The sequence below is a fragment of the Ranitomeya variabilis genome, chromosome 1, assembly GCF_051348905.1.
Source record: "Ranitomeya variabilis isolate aRanVar5 chromosome 1, aRanVar5.hap1, whole genome shotgun sequence".
In the NCBI taxonomy this organism is placed as follows: Eukaryota; Metazoa; Chordata; class Amphibia; order Anura; family Dendrobatidae; genus Ranitomeya; species Ranitomeya variabilis.
In genome coordinates this window covers 713,666,127-713,691,138 of record NC_135232.1, presented here as the reverse complement: position 1 = coordinate 713,691,138, position 25,012 = coordinate 713,666,127, and the positions used below count along the sequence as shown (strand labels likewise).

Here is a 25,012-nt window from a genome sequence, read left to right as displayed (position 1 = left end):
TCAGGCAGCGTTCTTACACAAGCAGTTACTGCCAGTCAAAATTATAATTGAGGGTGTATAATGGTGGGCTGGGCTGAGCTATCGACCATGCCAAAGGTGCTTTGTACCCCCCCCTCATTACTTTGAAATTAGAAGTTATTTTCTCAAGCAGTGCACGACTAAAAACAACAGAGCTGGTATGATTTTTATAGGGGCTAAGTCACCTAAATCCCTGTACAGCTAGTTTAATATCCAATATAGGGGTCACAGACTTCCTTTAACATTTCTGTCAAATTTTAAGCACAAAGTTGCATAATACAAAAAATTATAAAAAATTTGTAAACAAAAATCATGTATATTAAAATCACTCCAGATGGTAACCAAAGTACATTTGCAAACAAATTTGGCTAGTTTAACAAAAGTTGTAAGTGATGAATCAGCAGAAAACATCTGGAAAGCCAATATACACAATGACGAATAAAAAAAACAAAACAGTTGAACACATAAGACAGACATTACAAAGGCAAATTACAAACCATAAGACACAAATGAAAAACAAAAACTAGACACAAAAAGTGCAAAGGCAATAAGAGTTAAGCCCCCAGACCACTGAAGCCCTCCAGATTCTGGCTCCAACTGCACTAGCGAGTTCTGCTGCACTAGATTCTGGCTGCACTAGCGAGTTTTGCCACCCGCATTACTCCGGAAATTATCATTGTCGTCTGGGAACAAAAAACTGGGAAACTCCAGAAGGCAAGGAAGGTTCTTCCTCTACAGACAGTAACAGCTCTTCGCCTCTTCTACAGAACCACCGTGTGTCAGCTCACAATACACGGCTATACAAATCGCTGCCGAGTACCACAAGTCCAGGAACACAGGTGGAGTGTGAAAATGGGAACAAATCTAATTTCTATGATCTTGCATGTTATTACATAGTTATAATTGTGCCACTGTAATCACAGTAATTGTCCATGAGTCACAGTAACTGGCAGAGACGATGCAAAGAACCGCAGAAGAGGCAGGCATCAGCACTGGAAGCAGCTCACCAGGCAGGTTACAGCTCCAGCTTTCATCTGTCTCATGCACATGCCTATTTTATACTACATTAGGTCATAATCATTGCTCATTCATAACAAAATAAAATGTATATATTGGTAGAAGATCCAGAAGACACAGAATTCCAAGTATACTTCCATTATAGACAAAGATACATAAGATCCTGTCTGCTGCCACCACTAGGGGGAGCTCCCTGGACACAGAGATACATAAGATCCTGTCTGCTGCCACCACTAGGGGGAGCTCCCTGTACACAGATAAACATCATAAGATTCTGTTTGCAACCACCACTAGGGGGAGCTCCCTGTATACAGAGATACATGATAAGATTCTGTCTGCAGTCACCACTAGGGGGAGCTCTGTATATTCCGAGACACATGACAAGATTCTGTCTACAGCCACCACTAGGGGGAGCTCCCTGGACACAGAGATACATAAGATCCTGTCTGCTGCCACCACTAGGGGGAGCTCCCTGTATACAGAGATACATGATAAGATTCTGTCTGCAGTCACCACTAGGGGGAGCTCTGTATATACCGAGACACATGATAAGATTCTGTCTACAGCCACCACTAGGGGGAGCTCCCTGGACACAGAGATACATAAGATCCTGTCTGCTGCCACCACTAGGGGGAGCTCCTTGTATACAGAGATACATGCTAAGATCCTGTCTGCTGCCACCACTACGGGGAGCTCCCTGTATACAGAGATACATGCTAAGATCCTGTCTGCTGCCACCACTAGGGGGAGCTTCCTGTATAGAGAGATACATAATAAGATCCTGTCTGCAACCACCACTAGTAGAAGCTCCCTGTATACAGAGACACGTGAAACATAAGATTGTTTGCAGCCACCTCTAGGGGAAGCTCCCTGTATAGAGATACAAGACAAGATTCTGTCTGCAGCCACCACTAGGGGGAGCTTCCTGTATACAGAGATACATGATAAGATTCTGTCTGCAGCCACCAGTAGGGGGAGCTTCTTGTACACACAGATACATGACAAAATTCTGTCTGCAGTCACCACTAAGGGGAGCTTCCTGTACACAGAGATACATGATAAGATTCTGTCTGCAGCCACCAGTAGGGGGAGCTTCTTGTACACACAGATACATGACAAAATTCTGTCTGCAGTCACCACTAAGGGGAGCTTCCTGTACACAGAGATACATGATAAGAGTCTGTCTGAAGCCAACACTAGGGGGAGCTCCTGTATATATGGCTGCAGACAGTATGGCTTTCTATTTGGAGAATAATATGGGTACTTTCACCTCAGACTCTTTACATCAATCTATAATAAATAAATCTAATGATACACTTAACAAGAGCTTGATTTGCATTGGTGCAGTACAGTAACCTCTACCCGGCCCACAAGGTGACTGTAAGTCTTAGGGGCAGAGTACAGGAGCGAGGCCATCTAGAGCAGGAGTCAGCCATTACGTACAGCTGGGCGCATGCTCCAATGACCATGATTGTAGCTATTTGCAATAGTGACTGCAGCATGTAAGGAGGGTAACTGATGGGAAAGCTTTCACTTTCACACCGAAGATCCTGAAAACTTAGTTTATTTATTTATTTTACTCACTTATACAGTGCTATTAATTCCTCAGCGCTTCACAGACATTATCGGCACTGTCCCTTCTGGGTCTCACAATCTACATTCCCTATCAGTATGTCTTTGGAGTGTGGGAGGAAAACGAGAACCTGGCAGAAACTCATGCAAACACGGGGAGAACATACAAACTACCAATTAAATAAAGAATAGACGGTTTGCTCTGAAAAAAACAAAAACACATTTTATATTAGCCCATCTATAACAATGTCAGGTATAAAACTATTTAATCATTTATAACAAACAGTGAATTGGAAAAAAAACAAAGCCAGATATTTTGATTTTGATTTTTTTTTTCATCGTACCTCGCAAAGTAAGAAATTAAAAGAGCACAGAAAAGATGCAAGGGACCCAAATTAGTACCGAGAACACTGCAAATCGTTCTGCAAAAAAGCCCCAAACCTCACAGGCTTGTAACCATTAATATGAAAACATTACGGCTCTCGGAATATGAACAGACAAAAAGTGGTGACAAAGCCGGAGGTGCCTATTAATGAAGAAATAAGCCCCAAACCAGCAACAATGTAATCATGGCTCTCAATATGGCAGCACAAGAACAAAACAGAGCATTTATTGTTCAAAGATGAAACAATACCTGTAACTAGAAGTTTGGTGTCGCCATATTCAGAATGAGCCAACGAGTCAACACTGACACTGATCCTGGGACCTCATCTGACCGGCGTATGTGGAGATGGAAGGAAGGTTTCCCCTAAAATGGGGCACTTGCCATCGCCCTTGTGGGGTTTTGGCTTCCCCTGGATCTACAGGTTAGGCCAGTGATGGCAAAACTTTTAGGGTATGTGCACACGTTGCAGATTTGACTGTGGAATTTAATTTTCTGTGCAGATTCTGCATTTCTTGTACTGTAAATCACTTGCGGATCTGCAGAGTTTCTGCGTGGAAAAAAAAGCTGCAGATCTGCAGGAAATCTGCAATGTGTGCACATACCTTTAGAGACAGAGTGCCCAAACGGCAACCCAAAACCCACTTACCTACCACAAAGTGCCAACACGGCTATTTAGCCGGGGGCTGGTGCAGACATTACACGAGGCATGCAAAATACACACACAGTACCCCTCTGCTAAATACACACACACAGATACACACACTGCTCCTCTAAACTGTGAACACACACACACACACACACAACTCCTCTGAACAATATACACTGCTCAAAAAATAAAGGGAGCACTAAAATCCCACATCCTAGATATCACTGAATGAAATATTCCAGTTGTAATCCTTTATTCATTACATAGTGGAATGTGTTGAGAACAATAAAACCTAAAAATGATCAACGTAAATCACAACTAATATCCCACGGAGTTCTGGAGTTGGAATGATGCTCAAAATCAAAGTGGAAAATGAAGTTACAGGCTGATCCAACTTCAGTGGAGATGCCTCAAGACAAGGAAATGTATGCGTATGCTCCTCATGAGGCGGCGTTGATTTTTAGGTTTTATTGTTCTGAACACATTCCACTATGTAATGAATAAAGATTTACAACTGGAATATTTCATTCAGTGATATCTAGGATGTGGGATTTTAGTGTTCCCTTTATTTTTTTTATGCAATATATACCCCCCCCCCCACACACACACACACACACTGCCCTTCTGCACAATATATACACACACACACAGCTCCTCTGCACAATATATATACACACATACACTGCCCCCTGCACAGTATATACACACACACTGCTTCACTGAACAATATACACACACTGCCCCTCTGCACAATATAATAATAATCTTTATTTATATAGCGCCAACATATTCCGCTGTGTTTTACAGAATATACACACACACTGCCCCCTGCACTATATATATGCACACTAATCTTCTGAACAATATATACACATACATACACTGCCCCTCTGCACAATATATATATATATATATATATATATATATATATATATATATATATATATATATATATATAAACAAAAAAGGAACAGCACAGTATAATACTTATCTTCGGGTGCAAGGCCCCTAGACAATCTGTCCAATGACTATCCAAACTTCATAGAATTCCAAGAAAGAGGCAGCACTCCATTGTTTCAGTGGGAAAATGTGCAGGATTTTAATCAACCCACATGTCTGGGCAACGTTTCGGCTACAAATCAGCCTTTCTCAAAGCTTGAGAAAGGCTCATTTGTAGCCGAAACGTCACCCAGACATGTGGGTTGATTAAAAACCTGCACATTTTCCCACTGAAACAATGGAGTGCTGCCTCTTTCTTGGAAAAAAAACCAAAACATTATATATATATATATGTATATGTATATATATATATATATATATATATGTATATATATATATATATATATATATATATATATATATATATATATATATATATATATATGTATGTATGTATATATATATATATATATATATATATATATATCAAACACACTGCCGCTCTGCACAATTTTTACACAGTCCTCTGAACTATTATATGTATATACACATACGTACACTGCCCCCTGCACAATTCACACACACGACTGAATAAAGCAGCCCCCCATCCCCACACACTGCCTCTGAGAACTGTGCCCCCTTTCACAGTGGTTCATTTGATGTTGGGCTCCTGCTGGAGCTCTTACCGCTGCCCGCTCGCGCTGTCATTGCTCCTGCGCAGCCCCAATGCAGGCAGCAGTGTGAGGAGGTCAGTAGCATGATGAAGTCATTACATGGCTGCACATCGGACCCGGGGCTGACAGGCGCTCATCTGCCCCAGTCCTGTTCAAATGTATTTGCGTGTTTTAGACGCGAATACATTTGAACAAGGGAAGAGAGCGGTGGGCCCATCGTGCGTGCTCACAGAGAGGGCTCTGCATGCCCCCTCTGGACCATGAACAGCGTCAAATTTAAAATAAAAATGGTAGAACTGTTTTTAAGGTATCTTCCAAGAAAGAGATGAGTCATATGTACCCCAAAATGGTGCCTGACAAATACAATTCATCCAGCAAAACACAAGCCCTCACACATTGATACAATGGAACAGAAAACTAAAATATAGCTCCAAGAATGAGGATGGTAAAAAGTGCTGAAGAGGCTAACCCCCCAACACATAGGGCCGGCTTCATGAGAATGGGGTTGTGCCCACAGGGGTCACTGGATTACAATGCACCACTTACGGTAATTAATTAGGGCTACTCTCAATTGGCATGCACCTCCACCAGAAATCTACTACAGTCACATGCTGGAGGAAGATGCCACAAAAGTGGAAAACTTCCCATGAATTCCTGCTCTGCCCCATAAAGTAGTATTGTAGTAGCTGGCTGGGATTTGCACAAAAAGTTGCAAGTTATAATATTCAGGAAACGTGTGGAGGCCATTACTGCTAAAACTACGTTTAATACATAAAATGTGTAATCTCTGAACATATTACTGAGGGACAGTCTCATCCTGCCCGTCATGCTCATCCTGCCCGTCATGCTCATCCTGCCCGTCATGCTCATCCTGCCCGTCATGCTCATCCTGCCCGTCATGCTCATCCTGCCCGTCATGCTCATCCTCCCCGCCATTCTCATCCAGCCCGTCATTCTCATCCAGCCCGTCATTCTCATCCTGCCCGTCATTCTCATCCTGCCCGTCATTCTCATCCTGCCCGTCATCCTTATTCTGATCCTGCCAGTCATCCTCATCCTGCCCGTCATCCTCATCCTGCCCGTCATCCTCATCCTGCCCGTCATCCTCATCCTGACCGATATCCTCATCCTGCAAGTCATCCTCATCCTGCCTGTCATCCTCATCCTGCCTGTTATCCTCATCCTGCCCGTCATCCTTATTCTCATCCTGCTCGGCATTCTCATCCTGCCAGTCAATTTCATCTTGCCCATCACTCTCATCCTACCCATCACTCTCATCCTCCTCCTGCCCGTCACTCTCATTCTCCTCCTACCAGTCACTCTCTTCCTGGCCGTCATTCTCATTCTGCCATTCATTTTCTCCAGTGCCCCCCCAGTCAGGTACAAATTGACGAAAGGTGCAGTCACTTTGACGTCTCTGTGGCTTTGTGGGCAGCAGAAGCACCCTAATATACCCCAAAAGTCTATAGGCACCATCCCCCATCATTGGGGTGCACAAGCTCTTCGACTCTCTCCTATGGCAACATAATAAATTCTCATCATCAATTTGAGATGTTTCAGAAAAATAACTTACCCGCTCCAGATCCACAACCCGATCCTGGGGGGAAAAAACATAAATGTCATCCAGTCCAGCACAAGTGTCATGCATTAAATCAAGTCACAAGACTCCCATCATTCTTGCCTCACTGGTAACTAATTGACGAAGTGGAAGCTTTTCAGCGGCATCACACTATACCAGGATTTTACACCTTCCCACGCTGGCAAGGCTGTGTCTGGGTGCCATGATCTTTTGCAGGGCAGTCACATCTTGTGAGGGCTTGTGGGGAAGCAGTAGGATACCTAGGACGTGTTCGCACAGTACAGTCACAGTTCGGTTCTGAATCGCTTTTACAGCAGTATTCCATATTGTAATAAAATCGTAAAGTTTGTACCGCTATGTAAAATACCGCAATGTGGCTACAATGTGAGCGCGGCCTAATGTCAACCAACTGAACATGGACAAATTAACTCAAAAGTTCTCAGCAGTCGCAAAGAGACAATTATGACCCCGGCTTGTGCCCTGGAGAAGATGACAGTTCTGCAACCCTTATTGTTTTGTTTCACTTCCCCACTATTTTCAAGATCTCTGCTTGCTGTCAGTGATTGAAAACTTCTGAATTAAAAATACCAGACTAAGAAGCTGTCCAGACTGCATGAGAAAACCTTCTAATATCGGTGGTCAGCATGGATCACTGAAAGCAGCAGATCGTCCACATAAAAGCCAGATGTGTGAGCCGCAATTTATATATGGCAGAAATTGAGGGAGCGGAGTGTCCTCAAACACTAAAGAAGAACCACTTCCTCCCGACCCATTTCCAGACGAGCGTATAATAGAGCGCCTGTGCAAGACGCCGCCGGCCCCATCTCCACCACCGAGCTGTAATGGCTCCAATAATTACACCAAAATTGCAGAACATTGAAAAGTATTCAGATGTTCCTCAGTCAAGCAGAGCTCATTATTCCTCGAGCCTTTACACACAGGTCAGAGCAACCCAGAAAATATACCGTAACCGGGAGCACGCTGATCTCTGCAAAGTTACCAAATCCTCTCCATCCAAAAGCAGGGAACAGTTACCAACGTCGTGTGCTGGCGCAGAGAGCAGCAGAGACGGGTCGATACCAACAGATATCACTCACCTGCAGCAACCACATCTCCTCATCTTGTCTGCGGCTCTTGTCCAGAAGCTCTGCAAACAGAAGACAGCAAGGGTCAGTGCAGAATGGCTCTGCTTCATGCCTGCGGACACAATCATGGCCCCATGCTGCAGGACTCAATACGTGCAGGTGCTGGCTGTTCACATTAATGGACCCCAAGAGAACATCAGGCAGTCATCTCCCATCTCACAGTGCACACAGAAACAACAACACGTGGTTGGTCCAGTGAGATGATACCCCATGGGAAGGATGAGGTGGAAGAGGGGAGTGTGGCAACCTCGGCAAACAATGGAGGCCATATATCAAGACCAAGCAATCGCCCCCCACCAATCCATCTACTGACATTTTATTTTCTTTAAAAGCACTTTATTAAAGGTTTGTTCAATTTCTTTAAAAAATAAAAAAACTTTCTGTTTTCAGTCACCTGACCAAAGCAATCAATCACAGGCCTCAGAGGTCATGTGCCCAAACAACTGGACGTCATGGCTTCCTGTCCAGCCACAACCGCCAGAGATACAAGAGGAATCCAAGAAGGGGTTAAAGCTGACGAGCGTGCCCTAATGAACCCGACATCCCCTTTAAGTGCATCCTGCACTGCTTTTTCCTTGCGCCAGTTAAAGACAATCTTCCTAAATGCATTTCTGTGCATTTCACCCTTACTGCACGCGGCTCTGGTTTCTTGTCCTGCAGACACATTTTTGCATCTCTCATTGGTCGAAAACTTGAAGATCGGTGGTGACCAGAGTGTGGGGCAGCTATACCGGGGGGGGGGTGTCGATTTGGTCGATTACAGGGGACTCGCACGTGAGCCCCCCCCTCACCTGATGGTTGGAACTGCTTACTTCGCGTGGACAGCGTCCTCATCACCTGACGGGTGACTCTGGAGGGCCTCGGACGATGCTGCCACCGCAGGGGCTGGCCCCTATTAATGTGCACAAGGCTGCATGCGACATAAGGTGAGATTCTTTGCTCCCAGATTTTACACCCTACAACCAGGCAACGTGTGTCCCTACAAGCCCCCTCCTCCCCCGCTCTGATTTCCCTGGCCAGACCTAATCTCTGTCCCGTTTCGGGGACGCTCTCATTCCTATTTCTGCTGTTCATTGAGATTTATCTGCATTAAATTGGCTCCAGCAAAATGAGTTTTGCAGCTTTTGCTAGGAGCGCAGGAAGCGGCGAGATATGGAGTGGCTGTCACAGAAATAATAAGTACACAAAATGCAAGGCTTGGCACAAGTGTCAGAGCAAGATACCGAGCAGCAAAGAGACGGAGGCTGGCCTCACGATGCAGCAGCGCCCGCTGCAGGAAAGTGAACTTCTGTGCAGTAAGGGGGCAACTTTCTAGGGAAGACTCCTTGGGTTGTGGCCTATGGCAGAAAATGTGCTCAATGTTATTTATAGAAAACAGTGGAAATCAAATCAAATGCTGATCATTACTGGGGAGCAACCAGAATGACAGAACTAGAAGAGGTTTCGGATGTAGACAGCTCCGGTGTCACGAGAATATAGAAGGGGAATATTGCTGATGCTACAGAACTAATGGTGCAGAGAAGATAAAGCCAGGAATCAATTCTGGAAATGCCGGCATTGCGTCTTTCCCAGAGGACACGTCACTATATCCTCGCATCTGATCAGTCTCATGGACATTCACAAACTGTGTGAACTGTAGAAATGTAGAAAGGGCTTGGCCCGAGGTCCACAGACTGGCAGGAACAATATAAAGTGCCATTAATGGTGGGAACCGTGGCAGCACACAGTTAGGGCTATAGATGGTGAGAAGGATGGTTACTGGACAACGACGGGCGACTATCAGGACAGACAGCAATCACTAGGACGGACCGCAATCACCAGGATGGACCACTATCACAAGGACGGACCGCTATCAGCAGGACAGACCGCTATCAGCAGGACAGACCGCTATCAGCAGGACAGACCGCTATCAGCAGGACAGACCGCTATCAGCAGGACGGACCGCTATCAGCAGGACGGACCACTATCAGCAGGACGGACCGCTATCAGCAGGACGGACCGCAATCACCAGGACAGCCCGTAATCACCAGGATGGACCGCTATTAGCAGGACGGACAGCTATCAGCAGGACAGACCGCTATCACCATGCCGGACCGCTATCAACAGGACGGACCATTATCAGCAGGACGGACAGCTATCAGCAGGACAGACCGTAATCACCAGGACAGACCGCTATCAGCAGGATGGACCGCTATCAGCAGGACAGACCGCTATCACCATGCCGGACCGCTATCAACAGGACGGACCATTATCAGCAGGACGGACAGCTATCAGCAGGACAGACCGTAATCACCAGGACAGACCGCTATCAGCAGGATGGACCGCTATGAGGACGGACCACTATCAACAGGATGGACCACTATCAGCAGGACGGACTGCTATCAGCAGGATGGACCGCTATCAGCAGGATCGACCGCTATCACCAGGATGGACCACTATCACTCGGACCGACCACTATCACCAGGATCAACTACTATTACAGACAATGGTGTTCATGTGATGGCCCTTCCAGATCTCTTGCAGGTCAGCAGCCATTAGCATTGTGCTCTGTCGAGGGCTGCGGGCTGGAGTCGCTCCCTCCGTCTGGGAATCCAGCTTCTTTTTCCACATGTGACCGGGCTCTAATATTATTCTCACACAGCTCTGTTTCTGGCAGCCAAGCGAATGTAAATCCTGTTTCTGCTGTTGAGGCCCCTTCAGATGGAGGAAGCTGGAACTTCAAGGGCAATGTTGGAAATCTTTTGGATTAACCGCGGGAAAGTTTATACAGGTGGTGAGAGAGTAGCAGGAAATTAAAGCAAAGCGCGGCTTCTGTGGGGTTTTGGCGTCTTTGCCAGCACTCACCTCCCTGCACAGCCCCCCAAATTCACACTAAAAAGAATCCAAATGGTTGTATTGTCAGCACAATCTCTGCCCACTGAGGCCACTGCGATGGAATTAATGTGCTTGGGTTGGAAAGGTCAGGTTTTGTGGGGCCATTATTTATTGCCCCTACAACCAATAAATTGCCCTTTGTGCACCATGATTTATTCCATGAGGGGCCGTGGCTGTGCTTCTCAATGGGCACGCCATGTGCATGCCAAGTAAAGAGGTCATTATGACACTGGGCACGGTGGAGGGTCCTGCCCGCTGCCATGTTCCCGGTGTCACACTAACTGGAGATTTTAATCAGTTGAGCTGGGTCACCCCATTGTTCGCCCTGAGTGCCCTGCACGGCCTCCATGTGTTGTCTACAGTTAGTCGCAGACACATTACACTCTGGCCAACTATGGCTGCCGACACCGAGGCCACAAACCCACACCACAACGAACAATGTCAGGTCAATGCAGGACAAGACAGCGCTCGTCTCTCCCAACAACAGTAAAGGTCTGTTCTTCTGTAGGTAAATCATTGTGGAAGGAAGAAGTATTTACTGCACAGTGCAAAAGTGTTCGGCAGGTGATGATAACATGCTGCGAAGTGAAAAGCTTTAAAAACAGAAGAGTTAATAGTTTATCGCTAATTAACAAAATTCAACTTAATTAACAAAATAGAAATGTAAATCCCATCAGTATTTAATCAGGGCTCCTTGTTCTTAATGACATTGGCTGGATAATGGGGGTCAATGATCAGATGCAGAATAAATTTGGAGCCAATCAGACACCCCCCAACGGCATCACGTGATGGGTGTCTGCTTGTATACGGCCTCGCAGATCCCTGATCTGACATCATCCAGTCTGTCTGGGATCACATGAAGAGATAGAAGAATCCGCACAAGCCTCATACATAGAAGATCTGGGGTCAGGTCTCCAAGAAGTTTGGCACAAGCTCCTGCCGAAATACTCCATAACCTGCGTACAAATGACGAGAAGTAGTAATGGAGGTGATACTGATGATGGATGCGACAAGCGGTCACCAGATACTGATGATGGAGGCGACAGGCGGTCACCAGATACTGAAGATAGAGGCGACGGGCAGTCACCAGATACTGATGATGGAGGCAACGGGCAGTCACCAGATACTGATGATGGAGAGGACAGGCGGTCACAAGATACCGTACATAATATGGAGGCAGCAGGCAGTCACCAGATACTGATGAGGAAGGTGCCAGGCGGTCACCAGATACTGATGACGGAGGTGTCGGGCGGTCACCAGATACTGATGATGGAGGCAATGGGCGGTCACCAGATAGTGATGGTGGAGGCAATGGGCGTTCACCAGATAGTGATGGTGGAGGTGACGGGCGGTCACCAGATACGGATTGTCATAGAAAATATTAAAAATCCTTGAGGTCCCTCATATCCCCCTCCCTTTTATTTATTTATTTTTTAAATAAAGTATCTTTATTGAAGTTTTCCAACAATATTTACACAAATATATTACCCGCTTCGGGTAAACACAGAAATTTAAAAACAACTGGGAAGGGGGGGAATGGGACACGGGAAGGGAAAGACTAGATTAAATTAAATTTTAAAAAAAACAGACAAAACATATAGCCATCACCACTGTAATGCCTAACGCAATCATTATTATTGCTCATGGGATAAACATGGATCATATCTCTAGTAATCCTCTTTATTACATCAAGCCCAATCGATATTTCACTAATTCCCTCGACAGGAGCACCCCCTCCCTTTTTTCTTTCATCTACCATTTGTCATGAGGAGTCAGGAGCTAGCAATCCATGCTGTCTTTATGTAAAATGCAACGTACAGCTATGTGAAGCAGATTAATTAAAATGCGAGGATTCCTCTTTATGTCCAGGTGACTGAAGAGGATGTGTATTGTCCACAGAGAGACAGGAAAAGGTAATTGGGATCTAAGGGGAGCAAAAGAAGATCTGACACCCTTTACAAATAGCCATGGTCACTGCACTTACAATAAACCAGCAGTTTGTCTCTGGAAGAAAATATTAAATATTGCAATTTCTATACATCCGATAATAATGAGACGTATATTTTCAGCACCAGGTTAACTAGGCAAAAATACACATAATTTCTATCAATTATAACCCCCACCAAAAGGCCCCAAAGCCATATAACCGCCAGCAGCTAGGCCATGTTTGGTCTCTACGCGTAGACAAAATCCTGATACAGAAAATGAGACCAGTCTCAAACTTCTGTGATCGCACTAAGAGGAGTTACTGCATAAATTGGGATTTCCTAAAATAAGAAGGGCTGATACCAGCACACAACAGAGCCCTTGTGAGGTCATCACAGAGGGGTGTGTGGGTGGGACTCAGGGTCTGATAAAAGATCAATCCCAATGATCATCAGTATTCCTGCAGAGAGCTACATATCGTCTATGCAGGGACTCCGTTTAGCGACGGCAAAATCAAAGCGCTCTGGGGCGTGGCTATGTAAGCTAGGAGAGAGGACGCACCTTCTGGAAGCTCCCGTTATCCTGGTCCTAATCCTGCCATTAATCCCCCTGATTTGCAGTCTGCACCGGCTGGAACGGTGCCTTTGGACCTTGGGAGACCCGTGACCCCCTTGGACGGTGACTTTGGAGTCCCGGGACGCCGGTAACAGCGGCGGCCTGAGTGAGCGGCAGAGTCTCTGAGCTGCGGCGGCCATCTTGGAGCGCGGCTCCGGCGGGAAGGACGCAGCGCCACCGGCGGCCGAAGCCGGGTGCATTCCCCTGAGACAGAGCGGATATTTACATACAGTGGGGACGCTGTGGAACGCCGAGGAGGAAACAGGTGCCAGGTCTGGGGCGGCGGGCGGTCCCTGGAGAGGCGGCAGCCAATATTACAGCGCGCACTCCAGCAGCAAGGAGAGCGGCGCTATATAGTACAGCCGCGGTGCAGCTCAGGAAGCGAGCCAAAAGCCTGCAATCATAGAGGGGTGGTGCGGTGTGTGCCCTGGAAGATTGGGCCCTGCACCCCCCTTATCAGATATACTCCTGTCGGCGCCATAACTCTGGAGGGATTATCCCCCCTCCCTGCTGTTTTGCCTGTGGGTGCTGTGGGCTGCTCTGGGACTCGGTGTCTGGATAAATTCTTAGCTGCTGCTCCTACACGTACTTGGCAATTCCCTGCCTAACTAACTGCCTCCCTGAGGTATATCCTGGTGTCTGACCCTGCTCTGATATTGGAGAATAGACTATCATAACCACAAGCTTGATCCTTTTGTGGGGACCTTCTATTAACCGCCATGCAACATTCTAAAGGAGGGGGGGCTGCTGACAAGTTAAAGAAATATGCCAGAGAAGATGCCCCTGATAATGTACGTACCCTCAGAAATAACCCCTCGCAGAATCAACGCAAAAGTCGCCCTTCTGACAGTAATGAGGAGGGGGAACAAGGCGAACTAACTCTTAAGCAAGCATCTGAGCAATTGATGCAAGCTATATCCCTCACCAGGTCCTCTCTCACTGAGAAAATAGAAGACGTACATACTGAAGTGGGCCGTCTGCGACATGATATGCAGGCTATGAGAGGGCGTATCTCAGAGGTTGAAACAAGAGTGTCTCAGATAGAGGACACCATTACCCCAATGGAGGCTAAGCTTTCAAAGGCCACCGGCTCTGTCAATGCCTGGAAGAAAAAGGCAGATGACCTGGAAAACAGACTGCGCCGTAATAACATTCGAATTATTGGCCTACCAGAACGCTCGGAGGGTCAGCAACCTGAGCAATTTCTAGAGGATTGGCTTAAAACCTCCCTGGGAGATGGATTCTCCTCAACATTTTCAGTGGAGAGGGCCCATCGGGTCCCAACGAGACCTCTACCTCCTGGAACTCCACCTCGGCCCTTCTTGGCGCGTCTCCTCAATTGCAGAGACAGAGATGCGATTCTCCGCTTGGCAAGGCAGAAGAGCCCTATTAAATTCAATAACGCTACTATTTCAATCTTCCCGGATTTCTCCATGGAACTTCAAAAGCAGCGAGTCCGATTTGTGGAAGTTAAAAAACAGCTCAGGGATAAGAACATCATCTACTCCATGCTTTACCCAGCTCGACTCCGCATTGTCCATGAAGGCTCCTCCTTGTTCTTTACTGATCCAGCGGAGGCAACCGAATGGTTGCGGTCATACAGGGGGTCTAATGTGCCGGACTCCTAAGTTGTTCTCCTCACCCAATGGCAACACAAATTGGAGCTCTCCGTATTGGTGCTGAGTTTATCAACAATACCGGATGCTGCTTCCAGTGAGGGTATCCCCTTTTCTATCTGACTGTAGGAGTGTAAGATTATACTCCTCCACTGTTCAAATTTTGTTTTGTTTGGGTTTTTACACCAGTTTTGACTGTTTGATATGTTTGCTAGTCGCCAATGATAATTTTATGCTCTGCGTGATGTTCCTGATCCCTTGCTCAGGTTGCGATGTATGTTATTCCCCTTTTTTTTAAGCGTAGATATGGGGTCTGAGATTATATACATGACGTGGAATATACGGGGTATTAAGACCCCCCGTAAGAAAATCAAGGTATTTTCTCAGATTAAAAGGTATCATCCCCATATTGTAGCACTCGTGGAGACACATTTGACCAGAGACACAGTTAAATGTACACAAAAGCCGTGGGTGCAGTGGTCACTTCACTCATTCCATACTAGTTACTCCAGAGGGGTCTCTCTGTTGATACATAGGAATGTTAGGTGGGAGGCTAGGGAAGCACGACGTGATTCCGAAGGTCACATTGTTTTTGTACATGCCTTTATTAATACGCGAGAATATGTGATACTATGTGTTTATAACCCACCCCCGGCTAATATATCGGTTCTCCGCATGGCAATGGGTTTCTCCCTAAATTATCCTAATGCTAGTGTTATTTGTGTGGGAGATTTTAACTTAGTCATGGATAATTTTAAAGACAGACTGAGACTAGACGGCGGGACACCTGGGGGACCTCCTCCTCAATCCCCCTCTCAATTGGCGCTATTTATGAGCAGTAGCGGATGGTTAGATCTATGGAGGACACGCCACCCTGAGACAAAAGAATATACCTGTCATTCATCAACTAGACAGTCTCTATCTCGCATAGATTACATATTTGGATCTAGTGACCTGGCATTATGGGTGGATAGTATCGAACATGGTAATAGGGGGATATCAGATCACAGTCCAGTCATTCTCAAATTTAAATATGGTCAGCCAAACAACCATATACCTTGGAAATTGAATCCCTTCTGGTTGAAATTGATAGATTCTAGTGATAGAACGGTTGATCAGTTGAACTGTTTTGTCTCTACCCACCCAGACCCCTCGAATCTTAATCTGTTTTGGGATACTCTAAAGGCATATTTAAGGGGATGTTTGTCCTCCACAATTTCCTACATAAAAAGGGTGACGGCAGGGGAGGATGATGAGATGGAGCGGCGACTGAGGGACTCGGAGGCCGCCTATGTGGCTAATCAGACCAGTGGTAACAGGGTGGAATGGCTTACCTCCCAAAGATTATACACCCAACATATAGACACTAAATCGAAGCGCAAATAATTTTTTACCCGTCAATCCTATTTTGAATTAGGGAACCAGGCCAGTGCACTCCTAGCCTTTATAGTACGCCAGCATAATACCTCCAATACAGTACTACAGATTTGTGCACTTGATGGTTCGTTGGTATCCTCTACTAAAGAGATTCTTCGATGTTTTTGTAATTATTATAAGTCATTGTACGAATCTGGTAGTGGTTTTGGTGTCCCTGAGTGTATGGACTATTTATCGGACATAGCGTTCCCCTCACTGAGTCCAACCCAGCAGGCTTTTATGGAGGCCGAGTTTACTCTGGAGGAGGTGGAGCATGCTATAGTGGACATGGCTACCGGGAAGGCCCCTGGACCTGACGGGTTTCCCGCTGAGTTCTATAAAAAATATAGGAGCCACCTGGCACCACTTTTATTAAAGGTACTCTGGAGTATATGGGAGGGAGAGTTTATGCCTGAAACATTTTACGATGCAAATATTATTGTACTTAAGAAGGAGGGAAAGGACCCCCTGGAGTGTGGGTCATATCGCCCCATATCATTGGTGAATGTAGATTATAAGATCTTCACTAAAATCTTGGCCACCAGACTAAATACGATCATACTAGACCTTATACACCCAGATCAAACTGGCTTTATGCCTGGGAAAAGTACCTCCGTCAATATTAGACGGGTCCAATCAGTGATTCAATATAGCTCTTTAGAACTGGATAATAACTGGGCACTGGTGTCACTAGATACAGCCAAAGCATTCGACTCTCTTGAGTGGCCTTTCCTCTCCGCATGCCTACGGAAATACGGTTTTGGGGACAAATTTATTAGAGGGATAGATACACTATATAGGAATCCTAGGGCACGGGTAATTGTGAATAACTCTATCTCTGATTCTTTTACCTTGCACAGGGGAACCCGTCAGGGATGTCCTTTATCCCCGGCTCTCTTTGCCCTCGCGATAGAAGCTTTAGCAATACGCATACGGTCCTCTACAGATATTAAAGGAATTAATATTGTGGATCGTATAGATACCATTGGTCTTTATGCCGATGACATGATTATATTTATGGATAAAATAGAAAAAACACTACCGCAAGTAATAACGACCATCGACAAATTTAGTAAATTCTCCGGTCTCTATATAAATTGGGACAAGTCTGCCCTGATGCCTCTGTCTCATGTTCCGATACCCTGTCTCGAAAATCTCTCGTCACTACCTGTAGTCTCCAGTTTCAAATATTTGGGTATTCATATGTCCCAATATAGTCGGCTAGACCTACAACTTAACATTCACCCATTATTAGACCTGGTCAAATCTAAATTTATAACCTGGAGCAAGCTTCCCCTCTCTGTTGCAGGCCGCATCAATTTAATTAAAATGATATTGCTCCCTAAACTTAATTATTGTCTCCAACACAGTGCCATGCCAATACCCAAGTCTTTCTTCGCAAATTTAAATTCCCTGACTACATCCTTTATATGGGGGAAGACCAGACCCAAACTTAAACTATCTACTCTGCAGAGACCAAAAAGGGGGGGTGGGGCGGCTTTGCCAGACTTCTATCTGTACTATCTTGCCGGACAAGCTAAGGCATTGAGCAAATGGATGCCTAATAACGCTCTACCTAATTCAGAGAGTCATTTACTCCACTCTGCCCGGATTGATTGTCCATTGGGATTTTTGGAAACAGAGAAAGTCAATGCTCCCCGTTTGCTGCCTTTACTTCGACTGGCGAGATTGATATGGAGACAATTCAAAAAAATTATTAAATTTGCAGATGTAATAGCTGAAATGCCACTATGGCATAATAGTTATCTCCCAGAATTACTGAATCACCCATCTACTGAGTTCTGGATCTCGTGCGGTGTTCTTTCGGTGGGCAATGTACATGACCAAGGGGTTTTTGTATCCTTCGAACAATTACGGGATACCTACAATATCCCAAGGTCTCAATTCTTCCGTTATTTACAGCTAAGGTCAGCTTTTCAATCATATATGCGAAATATAGGTGCGGGTCGAACGATCTCGTCTCTACCTCTGATAGGCATTCTCAACTCACAAGGTCCTCAGGGACTCATTTCCTCCTTATATACATATTTGTTATCCGTGGGAGATGGGTTTACTATTAACTCCCTTAAAAAGAAGTGGGAGGGACTTCTTCCCGATACATTGGGAGAGGAATGGGAAGATATTCTAGAGTCTCCAACTAAAGTTTCTCCTTCAGTTAATAACAGGATGACCCAGCTGTATATTGTATATCAGACCTATTTGACCCCAACGCGACTCTTTAAAATGGGTCGCCTCCATTCGTCAGACTGCTTGCGATGTCATGCACGAGATGCAGATTTTATCCATATGATTTGGAGGTGCCCGATAATTTCTCACTATTGGAAAGAGGTCACGACACTATTAACATCTTTATTGTCAGTCCCTGTGCCACTTGAGCCATTGACCTGCTTATTCGGAGTGTGGGATGCAGAGGCCTGGGATCACTATACTGGGATCTTTCTTCGAGAGACGCTCTTCTTAGCACAGAAGATGCTGGCGTTAAGGTGGATGGGTGGTTCCTCCCCGTCTCTCAGAGTTTGGATTGACTTGGTGAACTCGGTCATCCCATATGAGAGAACACTGTACCAAAATTGAGGGTGCCCAGGTAAATTAAAAAAAATCTGGGGTAGATGGAACTCCTCTCATCATACTCTGTAGTCTGCGCTGATTAGATACATGTACGGGAGAATGGGCTTTTGGTTTTGGGACATCACTTGTGGAGTAGGATTCAAATCTGTTTTTCCTTTTGGCGACTTACTGTTCACGTTTAAAGTTGTATAGTAGATATTTTATAGGTGCTAATGATTTAGCATGCACAGTTTATTACCCCTGTAAGTTGGCCTGGCAACCTGGGCAGTCACCGGATACTGATGATGGAGATAACGAGCAGTCACTAGATACTGATGTTTACCTTTCTCTTTTCTTCACTCACTTTGTATTTTGTTAATTGAAAAAAATAAACTATTAACATTTCTAATTTTTGGAAGCTTTTTGCTTTGCAGCATTTTTTCAACACCTGCCCAAGACTTTGACAAGTACACATTTACACTGGCTGATATTGTGGAGTATCCTGTGTAAATAGTGATGTATTTTCACAATTGTTTTGTGCACATGGCTGAGTACATGGGTCAATCAGTGGTATTGCTGCATGTGTAATTGTCTAAACTTATAACATATAAAAATACTTATTGGATATAATAAGTGCTGAAAAGAGAAAAAAAATGTAACCTCCAGATTGATCCCAAAAATAGGAATAACAATTTCAAAAAGTCACAAGTAACGCAAACTTGTATTAATATAAACATGTGGATGTGCAAAAAAAGCTTTCACATAGCTCCATCACCAGGAAGCTAAAAAGCTAAAGTTATGGGTCTCACAAAATGACAAGACAAGAAATTTAATTTTTTTATGTGCAAATTCCTCCCCCCCCCCCCTCTCAAAAAAAAAAAAAAAAACCCACTAAAATAAACAAAAAAAAAATTTGCCGATTTCAGTGTAATGGGGCCAAGCTGAAAAGTCTTGTTCCCAAGTCATGACTAAAGCACAATGAGCACCGTAAGAACAAGCATCAAAAAGACAATCGTGAAATGGTGATTTTCTTACATTACAAAACGATGGCAGGTTACATTTTCTTATTTTCACTACATCATATGGTAAAATGTCATTTAAAACTACCGCTTGGCCTGCAAAACAAGCCACAAAAATAATACAAAAGCTATCAAACAAGGCGAAGAAAATACAAAACAAGCTAAAAATTGCCCTGTCCTTAAGGGGTTAAAGACACTTCACAAAGCAAGGATGCAATGTGAAAACTGCTGTAAGTCTATGAGGTTGGCCAGACAGCAAGCTCAGGACATACGAGACGCTGGCACCACCTCATGGCTGGTCACAGACCCCCGAGTCTGCGCTCCAGGGCCGGATTACTACAAGCCATATCCTCTGGATTTTCAAGCACAATACAGAGCTGCGTGGAGCAGCCGCCGCTTCTCTCTGTTCAGTCTGACAGGAGATGAAACACTGAGATTCAAGTAAAGGACAGAAAATGAAAAGAAAATGTTGAACAAAAGATCTGCGGACTCAGCACTGAGACTGTGTCACCAGGCCAAGACAGATCAGACCTGAGCTCCAGGACATTGCTCCTGACACCCAGAAACAACAACAGATTCCTGCCAAGTGGTGCTCATTGCCGCCACCACAGATCCGGGGCATGGACACAAGGAACGCCACAGGTTTAACCTCCACATGCCCACAAAAAGCCATCCTACACTATCTCACTACAGAAAATAAGAGCCCAGTCAGAGAGGCCACGTGGAGAACTCCAAGTAAGGGACTTGTAAAGTGGAGCAAGATGCTGCCAAAACCAGTTTTAGGATGTATTAAGAGAAACATGAAGTCTAGATCATGTGAAGTAATTATCCCCCTCTACTCCTCCTCCTTGGTCAGGCCTCATCCAGAATACTGTGTCCAGTTTTAGACACCACATTTTAAAACAGACATTGAAAAAGTGGAACAAGTTCAGAGAAGAGCAACCAGGATGGTGAGCAGACTAAAAAAGTATGTCCTACGTGGAACGGTAAAAGGATCTGGGAATGTTTAGCTTGCAAAAATGAAGGCTAAGACAAGACTTAATAGATGTCTACAAATATCTGAAGGGCTGTCACAGTGTAGAGGGGTTATCATTATTCTCATTTGAACATGGAAGCAAGAGAAGCAATGGAATGAAACTGAAAGGGAGAAGATACAGAATAGATATTAGGGAAAAAAATTTGGCAGTGAGGGTGATCAATGAGTAGAACAGGCTACCACGCGAAGTGGCGAGTTCTCCTTCCATGGAGGTCTTCAAACAGAAGCTGGACAGACATCTGTCTGAGATGGTTTAGTGAATCCTGCATTGAGCAGGGGTTTGGACAAAATGACCCTGGAGGCCACTTCCAACTCTAACATTCTATGATTCTATGAATCTTCTGTAAGATATGATGTCCTATGGCCGAGGAATGTGACAGAAGCAGTCACCTTTATTCAAGTAGCCATGTTCTCTTCTTATTCACATGCTCCGGATTGCCGAAAAGGAAGTGGAATAGTAATCTCAATGGAGGCCCAGATGTGGATGGAGTACAGAACATGGAGGTAGCCTGTACCCCTGCAGTCAGGTACACGGGGCTTGTAACCTGGAGAACGTCCAAAGTTTGCACAATATTTCTGTATTTCTGTGCACACAGTTTATCCCAGTCTGGAACAATCTTCTATGAGAACGTCATCAGGTCTAACATGTGGTTGTAGATCTGTAAACCTAATCACTGGGGGTCCGAAAACACAAAACTCTTTATCTTTTATCTTTTAGTTAACTTTCTCTCATCTTAAAAGGGGTTGTCCAGCACTAGAAAGTTTCTGCTCCCGACGGTTCCTCTGCAATGCTGCCCGAGTACCTGCCAGTAGATAAGATGCATCTTCAGACAGTCACTAATATGTCATTACTGCAGCCAGTGATTGGCTGTAGAGGTCACATGCCTATCTTTGATTAAAGAGAAAACTTGAAGACAGTCAGTGTATCTGTACAAAGTTATAAATAAAGAGTGTTGGGGGATTGGAAGGAGAATCTACCACCTGGCAGACCATACTCCAGACTGATGAATTACTTCCTTCAATAGGAGGTGTATAAATCTGTACACAGCACGGTCCCCTCATGGGAACTACCGGCTGACAGAGTATGCTGCTGTGTAGTATACGGGGGACTGAAGGCTGGGCCGGAAAAGAAATGTGACCCTATGAATATTGTCAGGTCAGACAGAAAACCCCTCCAGCCCCAAACAGACAATGCAGCAGGAGTCCAACACAAGAGCTTTGACATCGGCACGCGAGGATGTCACCGTCTAAAGCCGGGAGCTGCGCTATTGGTTCATTTAACACCCTATATTTGACTTTCTTTGGCTCTTGATTGATTCAGTTATCGTTGTAATAGTCCCTCCGGGGAGCAGTAAATCATTCCTGCACCTTCATTCTGCAGCAAAACAAAGAGGTTTATACTCTGTGGAGACTGAAATCTTATCAGTCGGTACAGAGTGGAAAGTGGGGAAGGAAACGTCTCCAGGATCAGAAGTGATGAAGAAATCAAGTTGGGACTCTGTACAAGACGGAGACTGGTGGAAGACGTGAGGCTGTTCTCTTTTCCACGGTGTCTTCATGCCAAAAGAGTTAAAAAATGAGATCAGCAGATCCTCGTCGTATCCAGTGACCTGGGCCAAACGTAGTGCAAAAAAGCATCCTGATGCATTGTAGGGAGCGTGCGCGGCTTATTCACAGCAGATATTTCTGCATCAAAAACATATCTCTTGGCAGGAAAAAAGTTGAATAAAAAACTGTCTTTTATCCCAATAACTAAAATGGGTGAAAATGACAAAATAATTGATGAAACTGCTTCAAATCCGCAAGGAACAATAAGCAACATATGAATGAGATAGCAGAATGTCGCTCCGGTGGGACAGTAAAACACTACTCTGCTGTCACAGGTGACAATATATATTCGCCACGGACATGTAGGTTTCATATATGAATAAAGATTTATTGTAAGAATGTACACAATCAGACGTATGTCTATGACATATGTGTATGATATATTGTCGGAGCAGATGCACTGGGGTCTGGAGGTGAAGGGGCGCCCACTGCCACCAGTGACTACTTCAGCTGGATGTGTCCTGAATTAGCTGAAATGAACTGGAGTGCAGGGAACCCGCCAGCTCCCTGCCCTGCAATACACACTGCCGGCCGATCAGAGGCCGGCAGGTGACAATGGCATTGCCGTGATTGGGGACGCATGGCAGTGAGTTCATGCACCATGATGGGTATGCCGAAGTCAGCTGCTGGCTTCCACATTGGCTGTAGAAGAGGACCCCCGCGTGGTGTGGGAGCGGGGGAATTTGAGTAGGATAGTTTGTTTTTAATATATAACAAGTCACATTATAGCAGGACGGGGCGCGTCTACACCAGGACGGGGCGCGTCTACACCAGGACGGGGCGCGTCTACACCAGGACGGGGCGCGTCTACACCAGGACGGGGCGCGTGTATACAGTGGCATGTAAATGTTTGGGCACCACTGGTGAAAATTACTGCTATTGTGAACAGATAAGCAAGTTGAACATGAAAAAATCTCTAAAAGGCCTAAAGTTAAAGATGACCCATTTCCTTTGTATCTTAGGGAAAAAAATTATAACGAAAAAATTATTTATATATTTTAAAAATTACAAAGAGGAAAATGGGCAGATGCAAATGTTTGAGCACCTGTGGAGATTTGCGTTCTCAGATTACTTTGACCAAAGTTTCAGACCTAAATTAGCCTGTTGGGGTTATGGTTTGTTCACTAACATCGTTAGAAAAGACCGGGTAATGAAAATTTCCCAGCTTCATAAAAACTTAACCTCTTCTTACCTTGTGCCAAAAAACAGCAGCCATGAGTTCTTCTAAGAAGCTGCCGAGCACTCTGAAAATGAAAATGGTGGAGGCCCACAATACAGGAGAATGCGATAAGAAAATAGCAAAGCGATTTCAAGTTGCCGTTTCCTCAGTTCGAAACGTAATTAAAAAATGTCAGTTTCCAGGAACAGTAGAGGTCAAGATAAAGTCTGGAAGATCAAGCAAAATTTCAGGAGAGAGCTGCTCGTAGGATTGCTTGAGAGGCAAAACCAGAACCCCGGCTTGACTGCAAAAAACTCTCAGAAAGATTTAGCAGACTCTGGAATTGTGGTACATTGTTCTACTGTTCAGAGACTTCTACACAAATATGGCCTTCATGGGAAAATCATCAGAAGAAAACCTCTCCTGCGTTCTCACCAAACAATTCAGCTTTAGAAGTGTGCAAAAGAACATCTAAACAGAACTCTCTGACCACAATGATCAAAGTTGTGTGTGGACAAAAAATGGCACAGAGTTCTAGGAAAAGAAAATCTCGCCAACCATTAAGCATGGGGGTGGATCAATCATGCCTTGGAGTTGTGTTGCAGCCTATGGCACAGGGAACGTTTCAAGGGTAGAGGAAAGAATGGAATGATCTAATTTCACACTAGAACAGTCAAGGACCTTCCAGGATGTGGTGGAAAAAAATTGATTTGAGAATTATACGAAAGTTGGATAGAAATGCGTCAAAATAACCACATACAACATCCATAGAAATTCAGGCTGAGCTGGAGTGAAGCCACACACTGAACAGCCCAGAGCTCTACGGGCAAAGGCCGCGCAGGACCCCCTTTTCCAGAAGTCACAAAGACAATCCCTTGAGGGTAAATGGTATATGAACAGACAATCTTTGGCAAAAAATACCAGCGTTGCTTAGACACAGCAGAACCAAGCCTATAGACAAGTAGAAGCATGGAGGAGCATAGAGTGAAAATTGCCTCCACCCACACCATTCAACACATGGAGGATCGTATAGCGAAGAATGCCCCACACCTACAATGACACATGGATGAGCATATAGAGAAGAGTGCACCCCATCTATAGAGACGCATGGAGGATCCTATCGAGAAGAGAGCCCCCCACCTACATCGACACATTGAGGATCTTAAAGAGAAAAGTACTCTCACCTACAGAGACACAAGG

At 45.0% G+C, this 25,012-nt stretch overlaps 1 protein-coding gene across 16 annotated transcripts in view; it reads right to left on the bottom strand.

Moving 5' to 3' along the window:
• Positions 1–25,012, bottom strand: part of CEP128 (centrosomal protein 128) — a 261,366-nt gene that overhangs the window by 27,286 nt on the left and 209,068 nt on the right. For 15 of the 16 annotated variants that reach the window (XM_077267464.1, XM_077267459.1, XM_077267455.1 and 12 more), the window contains 2 exons: positions 7,928–7,977; positions 6,825–6,848 (listed from right to left, as the gene is read on the bottom strand). In XM_077267464.1, the coding sequence (XP_077123579.1) occupies positions 6,825–6,848; positions 7,928–7,977 (74 nt within the window). Of the gene's footprint in view, positions 1–6,824; positions 6,849–7,927; positions 7,980–25,012 lie in introns of all 16 variants that reach the window. The other variant, XR_013216499.1, reaches the window with a different exon arrangement.